The sequence below is a fragment of the Fulmarus glacialis genome, unplaced genomic scaffold, assembly GCF_000690835.1.
Source record: "Fulmarus glacialis isolate BGI_N327 unplaced genomic scaffold, ASM69083v1 scaffold8175, whole genome shotgun sequence".
NCBI classification, from domain to species: Eukaryota; Metazoa; Chordata; class Aves; order Procellariiformes; family Procellariidae; genus Fulmarus; species Fulmarus glacialis.
Window position 1 is genome coordinate 215,827 of NW_009213641.1, and position 14,445 is coordinate 230,271.

Consider the following 14,445-nt stretch of genomic DNA (forward strand, 5'->3'; position numbering starts at 1 on the left):
TAAGTGCTAAGATTCCCCCTCAGCTCCAGTCAACCCCTTGGGTCTGATCTTTCAAGGTGCTGAACATTTCCCACCAGTTCTCAGGGACTTTGCTCAGACAGTGGCAATTACCTCGTCGTGATAAGGCTTCTGGCACAAAGTCCTTGAGCTGTTGCAGACCCATCTAAACATCATTCGAGGGGGATTTACATCAGACCTGAGCGGTGCTTAGGACTCACATTACCCCACACTGTAAAGGGGAATTTCACCCATAAGTTCCGCACGTTGTAGGATCAGGCCTAACATCCTTGGTAATTAAAGGGAAATAGATGCCTAATAAACAAACAAACAAACAAAAAATTGTAGGAGCTTTATAATAGAGTATTTCAAATACTATCAGTGCATTTTGAAGAAAAAAAAAGGTAAAAAAAAAAAATTCGATCTGGGGGTAATGACTTACAGAAATAAGGTTTTATACTTAAATTTAGAGAAAAACTCCAAACCCAAACCAAAATGTTCAGCTGCGTCCAGCGCATAGTGAGTATAGTTGGACAACTATGCTATCTCCTATTCCACTTTTTCAAAGCTTCAAAACCGGTTCTGAGCTGCATTCCCACAGCAGAGAATTGCAAAAATGTTTTAAGTTATTTAAAATGTGTTCATCCTTGTCTCCTCTCCTGTCCAACAAAAATACAGTTCTCATACTGAACCTGATAAAACTAATTTTGCTGCTGTATACAACAAAATCCAGAGTATTTACTACCCTGAGGAGTTTCACTGAGTTCAGTGCATCTTCTCACTGGAGTAAGTCTGGCTCAAGCAAGTGTTAGCAGGACAGATTTTTCACTTGTTCATCTCAACTCACTAAATAAATCAGAAGTCTAACATACCTCCTCCTCTGCGCTGAGTCAACGGGTGGGATTAGATCATCTGTGGGGCTACGTTTCCGTCTAGGCAATAAGCACAGGCTCTACCCAAGTCCCGAGGAGCTGCGTGTGCAAGCCGCTGCGGTACTTCAGTTTCGCATCAGTGTTCTGCTGAAGCCAAAGAAATTGCACTTCTTAAAACTGGAGCTGACAACATCAAGCTCAGGAGCGTCCTCCCAACACCGCTCGGGTCAATGACAGAAAATGTCCTTCTCATCCAAGTAGTATGCTTCTAACGCAGTTTTCCAGCTTTGCCGTGCAAAACCATTCATCATGTCAAATGAACTGAATGCGCCTTCTTCATGATCTTTTTGCTGATTTAGGTTAGGGCTTTTTTTAAATGAAGAGTATGATGTGGATTATTTTTTTTTACTCCCTCTACACTATTTAAACATGTGTAACAACAACAAAATCCTAGGAACCCCACGTTCCTTTCTCCTTTTCTTTTTTTAAAAGAAGCTTTAATGTGAACTCAATTGAAAAAAAATTGGCAAACTCACAAAAATCAGGGGTCTGATCCTCTAAATCCTTACACACACACCAATAGCCTAAAGGGGCCTGCCACGCTGCCGCAGAAGTTAAAGGCAAACCTGTTACCTGCAGTAGGAGCAGGATCAGTCCCGCGGACTAACTGCGGGGACAAGTCCCGGCTGCGTGCGAGGCCGACGCACGGCCTCTGACGGCAAACCGATCCCCCTCACGCCCCACTTGGGGCATCGCCACGGCAGACGCTTCCTACCGGCCTTCTGCACAGTGGTGAATGTCATTCTCTGCAAGGGTTTGCCTTGCCTCAGCCAGGCTGGGACGTCTCTTCTTGCAACACCTCGCTCCCTGCCCATCTGTTTGAATGTCTACAGCCGAAAGGAAATAAAAAGGTCTAAGAATCCGAACTGCATCGCGATTCAAGTGTTACAAATGGGGACAACCGAGGAAGGAGTGGGGGGGGGGGGGAGAGATCGCTTTAGTCCATCCTTTTTATGAAACAGAAAAACAAATGGAGTCAGGTAGCTTATGTCATAATGATGAACAATATACAAAGCACATGTATAGCAATTATTATAAAACATGTATTTGTAGTGCAAGTCAAAATATAGGGACTCTACTCATACTGGCCAGCTAGAGGGAAACACATGATTCTGAGTGATCAAAAAGAGCCCCAAATTCAAATTCAAACTCATGAGAGCTGACAGTATTACAGAGTACAAAAATATGGTGAAAATTTACACATTACACATAAAGTACTTAATTTTTTAATAGTTTACAAATAGAGATCTACAGATATGTTTCCAATTAAGCTGGCTTTTACTACCCACCTATTGTAATACTCTAGGTATGGTTACATATACCAAAAGAACAAAAAAATCCCATAGCATAGCTATACAGCAACATATTAAGGTCTGAAGATTAGACCAGTACATGTTAAATATTTCACTGGTTTACTAAACTGACATTTTAAATCATTTACAGTAAAAAAAAAATCTTATAGACTTGTCTTTGAGACTGAAACAGAGTGTCCTTTATTAGTAAATAATTCAGTATTTTAAACAAGGGTTTGAGACCTTACAAGAAGCCTCTCTAGGCAGCTGGCATGAAAAATAAGGTATTTTAAAGGCAGAGTTTCTCAATAATGTAATAACTGATTTCTATTTTAATCGAACTAAACTAACCATTACTTTTCTGATTCTTTTGAGCTTGTGTTCCTTTAGGCTTTATATGCATTTCTGGCAGCTTATTTGGTCTCCACTTTGTCCACATTGGCTGGTTTTCTTTTTTCCAATGGCGATACGGAAATGTTCATTTGATAGTTTTTACACACAAATAAATAATGCACTGTTAACTCTACAACTAAGAGGAATGGGTAGGATGCCTATTGTGTAACAATACAGAGAGATCAAGTAAGGCACGGGACAGATACAGCAACTCCACTTCATGGGATTTTCCTGTTTTTTTCCTTTCACATAGTAACACTAACAAATTTCTTCCAGTGTTTATTTTTAAAAGGTTTTTTTTTCTTTAACTTTGCTTCTTGTCTATCTCACACTATGTGTAGGTGAAATGTAGGATAAAGGCCTTCAATGTTTTGCTCCAGATGCCAGTTTAAAAAAAAAAAAAACAAAACAAACTTTCAAACAGTTCAGACTAGTACCGCTTTTTTTCTTCTTTTTTTTTTTTCTTTTAACACTGATGAACCTGGGTTTTCATTTTTCTTTCTTTCCTTCTCGCTCTCTCTTTCTTTTTTTCCTTGGTTATTTTTTTTAATACACACACGTCATGCTGTTTCAGGGGTATCCTTTAGCTGCACTTGCAAGACTTTACGATCATGTTGGACAGCTGTTCGATTTTGGGTGTTTTGCCAATGTAGTAGAGGATGGTGAGGGGTTCCAAATCCTGGGACACGCAGCACGGAGAGGCAGAAGCTTCTGGATTTATGGTGTTATACAAGCTGAGTACCTAGAAGGAGAAAGGAAAAAAGAGAGATTAAGACAGCTACCTCTGCTTTCTGACGCTGCAGAGCAAATTCCTTTCTGCATCGCTTCCTTCCACAGCGCCTGAGAGAAAGCCCACTGAAAGCAGTATGAAGATTCCTGGATTTTAATATTTTTTATGCTTCTCCAGTTTAATCTGGTGTCACAATCTGCCTGAGTTTCCTAAGGTTTTATCCATAGAGTCTTAAACCTCAAAACAGGTACATGCCTGGAGCCTGCCTTGAAAGCGTAGCCCTTTGAATCAACACAGACACTGTATTGATATGGAAAGAAGAAACTGAAAGGTTTTTATCTGTGTCCTCAGATCGCCATTTGCTGTTACAGGATTTTGGCTCTACAAGTGCACCAAAGGGAGAAGAGAGCCCTTCAGAGCATAAGCATTCCTCTGCTTTTCCTCTCCGGCTGCGTTTTACTAAGTCCATGAATGCCGCCCTGCAAGCACCAGGACTCAAGCTGAAGTTACTCCTGTTGAGAATCAGCTGCGGTGAAGTTAGCAGCACCGGTGCTTTATGTCATGTTGGATTCACATGCATGGTTCTCTGCAAGGGAAGTATGTAGGTTACCCGCTGATGATGCATAGGTATTTCTGAGGATGCCATTAATGTGTTAGCCAAACACCAAGTGACCTTTTCCTAGAACTTCAACACAACATTTGCAGCTTAGAGAGACAGAAGATCTGTTCAGGACAGCAACACTAACTACTTTATTAAGCAACTTCTGACTCCTTGGGCAACTATCCAAACCACATATTTGTGACCATGACAGTTATTCTTCCTCTTTCCTTTAAAAACAAGTGCTGCCTCAAGATGTGTACACTACTACTCCACACCAGCACGGAAACATACTTACTTACCTTATTTATACCTCTGCCTGCTGACATTGCTAATAGTACAATGCCACAGCCAGTGACAGCCACAAAGGATATCTATATCTGGATCTGTAAGTTCAGGAAGAACATGCTATCATGGCTTTACAGACCAAAGGGAAAGCAAGCTGCCCCTTGGACACAAAGAGTTCTCCCTGCTGGCTGACATTAATCTGGTATTTTAAGGGAGGCCTGAAAAAGGGGAGACATCATTCTTAGTATGGACCTGAGGGTGAAATTCTCACTTTATGACAACTGCGACGCAAATGTCTGCCTCTTGCATTTACTGTCTAGACATCCTTATTGACAGTTGAGAGAAATAAGCACTTCACAGCAGAATACTACTCATCCTAAGGCAGTTGGCTAAAATACCACATCTAATCCCTAAAATAAAAAGTCCCATCTAAATTTCCAAGGTACAAGAATGAATACATCTTTTGAAGTAAAAGACGCACATAAATCAGTACATTTTCATGAAATTCAGCATGGTAGCACATCAGTAACGATAAAAAATGAAAAATGGTAGGTCATAAAAGTAGGTGATAATCAGGTGGTATGACTCAGCCCTTTTGTTACTCTGATAGTGCCTCCCGCAGTGCCTTTGCTGACTGAACTCATTGTGCCATCTTCCACTCATGCCCTATAGTGAAACGTCCCTTCCCAGGCAGCCTCCCAAAGCTACACCAAGCTCACACTCATCAAAAGCATTCAATCCATCCATATCATATCAATGAACACATTAAAAAAAAACCTCTGGGCCAATACATTCCTACTGCTTCGACACTAGCTTGAGGACATGTGCAAGTCCCTCTATAAGGCCACATTTCATCATTCTTAGTTATTGAGATAATAAATATCAGCTCTGGGCATTGGTGCTGATGTCAGTCCTAGAAACCTATTTCACTCTGCAGTTATAAAACAGAAGTTGAAAATTAGCAAAATCATTACTTACTCGGCTGTGCTGAGTATCTGAGCTCCATAAATACGGGCAGGCTCCTGCACAGAAATTAGCATGATATCCTTTAGGTTCATGAATCCATTTCCAGCCAAGATCCCTCTTGAAGTCAATATAAAGTGGACGCAGACAGCAATTATCCTGCACGTTTCTGGGAAATAAAATACAGACCAACACATCAGTCATAACAAAGACAACACAGGGAATAAAAATAATCCAGTTGCTTGCTCCCTGAGTGATGCTTTACAGGCAGGCAAGTCCAAGTCCCAAAAATTCACAACCAAATCACGTCAATAGTATCTTATACTGTAACTGAGATCAGATGCTTAGACATGGCAGGACTTGCTTATACAGACAAAGCTAATGCTTTCGCTGGAGGACTAGTAAGTATTTTTCTCCAGGTCCTACCGAGTGGCCTCTCTGAGTAGGTGAGCACAGTGGAGGTGATAATTTGGCTGTAATTATGGGGCTGATGAGTCTGGGAATCATCCCTGACGGAACTCAGCTTCTGCTTTCTAAGGCCACAACCTTCCTCATCTGCCACTGTCTCTGCAGTATTGGAGACCACTGGGCAGATACCTGCTGCACACAGACCCCATGGGTCTGCAAATGAGGGTCCGCGCTCTGTATAAACGCCAACCGTAAAGAAATACGATAAGCAACTGCATTATACCTCACAGGCTGATACTACTATGTAAGTATACTGAATATGGATGCATAGTTACCTAAAACAATAGGCAGCATCTAGAGCACGCTTCTTCCGCCGACTGGGCTGTTGCGACTCAAGTCTGTAGGAGGGTAATAACATTAGCAGAAGATGTGGGGTCTTCCCACTGTATTTTTTCCTATTGGACTTTAAAGCTTTCACATCACCACTGGAATATGTGTAGTCATCAATACCTTCAAAAAATACATTTTGGTGATAAACATTGTGTTGCTTTTTCTTCACAAATTAAATAAACCATCTCTTTAAAAAAATTCTCTCAGAAACTGGGCAACGATGGTGTCAGCTGAGCATGTTTACTGGGGAAGTGGGGGCAAATTTCAACCCAAGAATCCTAAGATACTCACAATTCTCATGTTATCTATTGTATCAACCCTCCCACATTCACAGCCATTTAATGGCATTTCAGTACATTTACCAGAACTGTTGAAATGAGTAACAGAAAAGATTACTTCACTCACTGCATCTGCATTGCTTAGTTTCAAATGCCCCAAGCAGTGATGCTTTTGTCACTTCTCTTAGGGCAGTATTCCCATCTTTTAACAGCTATGTACCTTTTAAAACCTTGTAACACCACTAAAGCTGCTCTGGATACTTCACCTGCATTTCCCACTGCTTGCTTCCATCCCATTAGTTTTCTCTATCACATTTACCTCTTTCTAATGCTTGTAAATTCTGTCTTCCATTGCCAGTTTATTTAAATCTGAGTTTTTCCCAGAAAGTTATTCTAGCCCCTTCTTTTGTATGGGCACGGCAACGACATTGATCAAACTATTTCTTCTTGAAGTGGCCATCAATGACCTCACATTTTGTATTTTCTCTTGAAACACTAACTGCCTTCCTAGCTTCTTACCATGGCAAAAGCACAGGCAAAAGACTCAAGGTATTAGCCTTTCCTAAGAGTCCAAACAGCTCATGTTATGCCTGTTGCTAAGACCCTTTTGAAAATTAACCTCCTAAACCAGATAATACTATCTAAAGAGAAAAAGAAACACTTTTCTTTTTGTAACATTTGCAATTACAGCGACCAAATATCATACTACCAATTTTTTAAATATACAATGGCTTTAATCGTATGTACAGTACATGTATTTACTTAGAGAAAAAATTCCAATGCAGTGAAACAATGGTTAGAAAAACTTAATACTTGACAAGAAATACAGCCAAATCCTTGGAAAACAAATGAACCAAATCAGGATATACTTTAATAAATGAGAACAGTATAAACAGAATTTGGGTTGGTTCTAATATAGCCATAGTTTTATGTGTACTGGTGGGTGATAACTATAGCATGGTCAATTAAACAACATTTCCCTTTTTGAAACTGAAACTTTAATGGCTTAAAAACACAAGCGAGCTTATGTGACCTTCATATATTTACTCAGTATCACCTTGTCTGCTGTCCATAAGAAGCACATATATCCATAAACCTAACTACACACTGTCGTTTATTTTTTAATGCCCACTGAATCCAATCTTTAAGTTTTTATCAAGCTGTCAGCATAAAAAATACTTTGTGTAACTAATATACAAGTATGTTACAATAAATTCTACGTGCTAATGTAGATATATAGAGATAATCAATGTTAACTAATGTAGTTTTGTTGACTTCACCTGAGAATCAGACTTCCACTGCTGGAAGTAGGAGCACACATATAGGCACATCATTGCTGTTCCTTCAACCCACAACGCACTGGCAGTAAAACACCGTAGGACATTTATACAGGTCTGGCATTGTTCAGCTCTTCCCAAAGTGACTGATGCCATTGCTCAGAGTAATTTAAAATATTACTGATGTGACCAGAAAAAAGAAAAAAAAAAAAAAAAAAAAGAAGAGTAGCTGGAGATATTTAGTGTGCCTGAAGAGCTGGAAGTACGAGTGCAAGTACTTACAAATACTGGGACCCTCTATATTCAGTGAGGACAAAGGAAGGTGCTTCTGTAAGCAAAGCAGCCAACTGTTGCCTTACCTATACTTTGGAAATTTGCCACAACAAGTATTGTTTAACACTGATAAAACGCACCATGCTCACACACATATCTACCGCAGGCAGCTAGGCAGCTTACATGCACGCCAAACACCATCCTAATTCTGCTTTCCAGCGGTAGCCTTCTCTATTAAGCCTGAACCGTTACAGTGCTAGGATGGGCAGCAGTCAAAGGGTTTATTTTGAAAATATTCATCAAGTTTTCTCAAGCTATCCAACAGTGGATGGTCTACTGTGCAACAGTCTTCCCTACATCCAAAATTCTATGTATGCTCTTGTGTGCATGCTGCAAACTGTAACACAGATGCTTAAGGACATTGAAGCTGCATGCATGGAACGAGACTGCTTATTCATGCCATCTGGTTTTAGAATAGTTCAGCTGATACAGTTTTACCCTTGTGCCTTCAATACCATTTCCTACCAGTTGATAATCAAGATTCTCAAATAAGCAAGTTTTCAATCAGCTGAATGCCATTTAGAGAGGCAGTAACAGCTCTTTGTTTCCCTCCTCAATTAGTAAGTACCACAACATTTTAAAAAGTTATTTTTCTTTCGTTACCTGCAAATCTTGCTTCAAGCTCCTCACTTTTATTTGGGATGATATAATTATTGGAAGGCACGAAGGTGCAGCATGGACAATGTAAGCTTATCTTAAATCCAAGGTTCCTGTCTGCAAAACATAAAAGTAAGTGGAGTTGGTTTTTACACATGGAATGACCCTGAAATACTGCTGAATTAATGGAGGAACAGTTGGGGCAGGAGTGAAGGCAAAGAGCACTTATTGTCACCTCTGTGATGGAGCCACTCATGTACAGCCTCAGTGACATCAAAAGACAACCATTCTCCTTCAGCTCTTGTTTTAACTACTTTGCTGTCGATGTAGCGCTGTCCTGGTGAAGATAATTCTTTAGATTTTAGAACCTGCAAGAAACAACAAATATGACTGCCTACAGGTTAACATTTACCTGTTTTTTATTAAAATGGACCACCAACATTATAAAATAGCAGAAGAAACTATTACACTCAAACCTCTATGCAGCAGATGTACGTTCAGGCATGTTTTCAGAAAGAATTTTCTTAGGGTGCGTGGGGAGAGGAAGGTGATATAAAAACACCCTAACAAAATCAGCTTATGCTCCCAAGCAAAACATGCTATCACATATTCCTTCCTAAGAGAAATCACACAGAAAGACTGCCCTGAAAACGTGTCCTGCAACACAAGTGGTCAAGAGATCATAATAACTGGAACATCAAAAGAAGCTATTTTACCTTCTTCAGTAATACTTACACTGGTTAGAGCATAGTACCAGATGCTAAAGTAAAGCCTGTACAATGTAGTCTGCACACTGAAAATACTATATTGCTCACCCATAACTAATTTGTATGGTATTGCCTTACTTCCCTTTTACTTCAAGTACTAGTCATATATTAAACAGAAAAAAAGTTATTGTCCATACAGGTAACCTGGGGGCATGCAGAGACAGCCTGGTGTGAATTGTGGCCACACATGGATTTGTACAACAGGCAATGCTGCTTCCATCCAAACTTTGATGCCAGCTGTATTTGTATTTGTGTCAAAAGTTTCAGCAAATCTTGCTACTGAGCATGCAATAAAAAACACACCTGTAAAAAGAAACCCAGCCCCTCCCTTTCAAGACACAGCACTGCATGCCTAGAATTTCAAGTGCCCACAAGTCTTCCTCCTATCTAAACAACTCGGAGTGCCTTCCCACATACAAGCATAGCCTGCTATTATTTACCCTAACTCTAGGACAAAAACAACCGGACTTTTGGCTGCTAATAAGTTTCTGGTTTCCTGGTTATTACTATGTTGATAGTTTTGCGACGCAGGAAGCTGGAATGCCATGCAACATTAAGTCAACTCCAATTAAGATACCACACGATAACATCACTTCGTAACTTCTGGCATGCCAGCTGAGCGACTTCATATATTGTTTCGGGTTCTCCCTCTCTTTAACCATCCAAGTCCATCTCCAAATGAATAACTGACAATGTCTCATTGTTTCCTCCTGTTTTCTCAGCCCAGACCAACCTGACATCTAGCAAATGCTGATGGAATAGAACAATGGTGGATCTGCATAATACATGTAAAGAAAAATATTTCAAAAGAGGTGTGAAATTATGTCATCCTGATAAAATTAGGCTTTTCACAATTAAACAGAAAAGCAGGCTTGAAAAGGCCAGATTCTGTCCAACATGTAGAGTCTCCCTATTTATTTCAAGGGAGTGCTGGACCTCTCAAAGGCCAACAGTGCAGCTCCCACAATAACATTTGTCTTATGGGAAGAACAGCAGCATGACAAGCTCTCTGCCTTCTTCCTGATCACATTTAGCAAAAAGACATGAGAAGATGTTGGTCCAAGTCCAGAAAATTACTAAGTGCCCCTAGTAGGCGATGCTGAGTTCTCCAGTAGAAACTGAGGACACTCAAACATTGAACACTGGGACTTGTTTTTATGAGGAAACCTTCAAACAGAATGTTTGAACAACTGTTTGCAGAGAGTCTGGCAGCAGCAAGGGGACTACCATTGCTCAGAAGTGCCAGAGGGATGAGAGAATCAGTAATCAATGCTGGGAAAGTCCCAGAGAAGTACAAATATAACTTTGCCTTCCCTTTGGTCTTTATCAGGTCAACTCAAGTGTTTCTGAGGATGTAATGCAGCTGTCATTCTGCAAAGTTGGGGCGGGGAGGGGGATGTGTGAGGCAAATGGGACACAAGAACTTGGCTCATTTCTCTTCCTTTCTGCACAGTCATATCTTTCCAAAGACTCCAGAAACTGCATACCTCAGTTTTGGCAGTGATGTAAGGATCTAAAAGTAAGTAATGTGCCAAAAGCAATCTCCTGATGTTAACTATAATTGGTCTTAGATATGTTCTGAAGACTCAGCTGTGCCTTGGTATCGAAAATAAAATGTCTTTATCCCAAACCCATTGCTACCAAAAGACAAAGTCGAGGGCTGGCAGTGTGTAACTGGCATGAAAGGCATTTGTAAAAGTACAAGAAATCATCACTGCACGTATCAATGGTACAAAGAACATCCATCCTCACTGATGAACTGAATGACAAGAAAAGTGTTTGCAGGTTTCAAAGCTGTACGACACCGTGGGACAGGACGGACACTGTGGATTAAAAGAGCTAGATGTTATCCATGCTATGGCTGAAAGTAAGGCTTCTCTCCATGTTGTTTATGCTTCGTGTTCAGGAAGAAAAGCATGAAGAATGAGCTAAAAAGTCACAAACTAAGTATGGCATAATTTCCACAATTGACATCATGGGTTAAACGGGCGCTAGCGGTTCTTAAGGAAGAGGCTGTTAAGTGTGATGAGTGCCATACTTAGTGAAATTAGCACGTCTGCTTCAATCTCCTTCTCCTGGGCTGACTAAGTATCTTTATACTGTTAGGGTGACATACGATCTTAACAACCTGATTGCTTGTAAGCAAGAGTGATCTTCCAGCCTCACCATTTCCATTTTTTCCTTCTTTTTCTGTTACATTGTTGCAAGTGTGGAAAGCTAATGGATGATAAAATCCTAGGCTGGATCCTCAGGGTCTCTTTCCTCCCACAAAATAACCTGATGAAGGACTCTTCACTTCACTTCTTCACTTCTTTTCCTACACTGCATTCTATGTTTCCATCCACACTGAAGCAATTGCACTCTACATGGTGGTAAACAAAGTGGCCTCTTTGGAGGAACCTATCAGAAATTTTTTACAGCTACAATACGTTCTTCAAATGAGTCTTCCAGAAATTATTACGAGATAAGCATTTTAGGTTTTCTCTGCCATCTTCCCCCTTTGGTTTGCTTCTTTGTACTTTGCACTACATTTCTGGTCTTACCTTCCCCATCAGCGACACACCTTTTTCTTCCAATACACCCTCAAGCCTATATTCCCACTGAAAAAGTTCTCTTTCAGTATTTCCAATACTTTCTTCCTACTAGATCAACTAGTTTAGTTGCAAAAAAGAAGAAAAGCCTTTTCTGTGCCTTGCAGCTTTTGTGCTTGAAAGCTTGTCTACTTCTTCCAACTATACTGATTGGTCCTAGAAGACATATTACTTTTACCTATAAACATTGCCTTGCATTGCCTGTAAACACCGCCTTCCCTTTATGCTTAGCCCATCGCAACCACATCAAACACTGTTATCAGAAATGCTGCTGCACAACTTGTATCTGCAGGAGCTAAATGAAGGCCTAAAAAGTAGGCCTTTATGCAAAAGAGTTTTCAGTGCACTAAAAATATTAACAGAAGACAATGGGGAAAAAAAAAAAAACACAGGAGAGAAGGAACACTGAGTTAATCTTCCCCTTTAATCCTTTCTCATGTCCTTCTGGCACCTTGTCCAAACACCGCCTCTTAAAGAGGCAGAAAGAGTTTGGTATGTCTATGGGTCACGACGTGGATGGCTAGGGCTTTCGGGGCGGCGGGGACTACTGTGCATCACCACCTGCATGTAGAGATGACAGATTCAATCACTTGCATGAGTAGGAGACAGAGTTTCCTACACACAACCTCACCTCCCTCACTTAAGAGCGACACATTTAAACACTTGCATGCACAAGTAGCTGATGATGCACAACAACTGCACACGTGCAGGTGCGAGCATGCACACCTTCACACATGTGTGAGTGAAAGCTTAAAATCAACAAACTCAAAATTCAGGCTGTGCAAAATCTCTGCAGCTTCTGAATACGGGGATGTTCTTCCAGGTATATCTGTTTATTTGGTCTCGCTTTCAACAGAGTGATAATGCAACGCTGCCTTTTCTAAGAAAGGATTACGCAGGGAACATATGCATATGATCACGTTATGTGGGGATGAGCTGAATAGGTAGAAGGGTTACCAAAAGGTTATCCAGCAGACTTCTGGCCCAGTATGCAGAGTAATTTGCATTCAGTAGCAATGCTCTAAATTCTAAAAACAATTTGGTTTTGTCTACCCTCTTTTTGTATGGGATTCCTCCCTTTCACAGGAAATCAAATAGCCAAAACGCTTGTTAATCTCTTCTTGACAAAGTATCTTGAACACTTAAGCCCTGCCTTCTAGCTATCTTTTTCTATGGGCACTGCTAACCTTCCCCTCATCATTTTTTTTCCTATTCTGACCCTTCTTCAAAACACCTGGGGAAAAAAATATCTTACAAATACCCATGAAGGATGTCTAGATATAACGTACCTGCAGCTACTGCCAGCAGATCAAGGCAAAACAAACATTTGAGTATACGAAAAACACAGTTAATCGCAGGAAAGGGCTCATGAAGTAGCCAGATGCAAACAAAGCATTGCTCTTGCTTGTACTGCTACACATGTTTAGGAAGCCCAGTTGGGGATCTCAGTGATGACAGCACTCACATGCCACCCTCATCAGTCTGCCAGATTTCTGGTATTTTATAAATTCCACTGAAATCTACTCTTCATTGGTTCTGCAAAGGCGTTCTGCTCAGTCTTCAGGGGGAGACCCTCTGCTCTGCTGGCAGGGATTTGTCTGTGCTCCTCCTTATCCGTTAGAGGAGGCTGGACCATGGTGATGTCTTGGAAGTATTCCAAATCACCATGACCAGGGCATTCAGCGGTGAAAAGCTTTAGTTTTGTCACAAGCTGGTTTCAGAAGAATGACAAGCTAGTTTCCAGAAAATACTGATCTCTAAATTACTTCTGCCACCTGCTATGCTTATTTTTCAGATCAACTGGAGAGCATTAACTGATACATTTTTTAAAAATTTAAGTATCAAGTAGCTGAAATCTTCATTAAAATCCTGGAGGATGAAACTGTTTGTTTATATGCACACATGGTTATACTCTCAAGTAACTATCACACAGTTTTGAGTATAAAAATAAGGACAAGGATTGTCCTAGGCTGTATTTTATAAAGTACACTGAGAACATCATATAATTCATGATAACAGAGCAGAATGTTTGCAAAATTAGCAGAAACATGGCTTCTTTGAAAAATGGGGCATATCAGAGGCTGATATTAGCAGAGCAGCAGCATTTGGCATCAGTGTAATTATACTGATTCAAAAACAAAACCAAAAAACCTCCAAAACCCAAGACTTTGTTAATAGAAATGTAATTATTTTGCTCAAATTTTCCTTTGCCTACTCCCCTTCTCATATATATAGGCAGCTAAAGCAGGGGATAACTGAACGAACAGATTAGTGCATGTATTCTAGACAATAACCACTGAGAGCAGATGCCTGAACAGCCTGTCTTCATGACTCATTACATGCATACAAGGAAAAAATTTGACAGAAAGGCACACTGGTTCTTTCAAATAACTAGAGCTCCAGAACTAGAGCTCCCAACTTGCTTAGTTTATTTCAGATTTGATGGTCTGGCCAATAACTACTTCTAGTCTTCTATAATTACCACAATCAGATGCAGAAGAATAGGAAAATTACAATTAAGTATAATTTACAGTGGAATAGTTTTGGCTAATAAATTCATCACCTCCCCAGCAAGCAAACAAACAAACAAAAAACTGAGTGTGGTTCAGCA

At 40.3% G+C, this 14,445-nt stretch overlaps 1 protein-coding gene across 1 annotated transcript in view; it reads right to left on the bottom strand.

Annotated features, from left to right (window-relative positions):
* Nucleotides 1–1,838: 1,838 nt before the first annotated feature.
* TGFB2 (transforming growth factor, beta 2) overlaps nucleotides 1,839–14,445 on the bottom strand; it is a gene marked incomplete at its 5' end in the record, with an annotated part of 21,664 nt that continues 9,057 nt past the window's right edge. Inside the window, 5 exons of the mRNA XM_009578260.1 lie at nucleotides 1,839–3,356; nucleotides 5,209–5,362; nucleotides 5,937–6,111; nucleotides 8,483–8,593; nucleotides 8,712–8,844. Coding sequence (XP_009576555.1) covers nucleotides 3,198–3,356; nucleotides 5,209–5,362; nucleotides 5,937–6,111; nucleotides 8,483–8,593; nucleotides 8,712–8,844 — 732 coding nt within the window. The remainder of the gene's footprint in view (nucleotides 3,357–5,208; nucleotides 5,363–5,936; nucleotides 6,112–8,482; nucleotides 8,594–8,711; nucleotides 8,845–14,445) is intronic.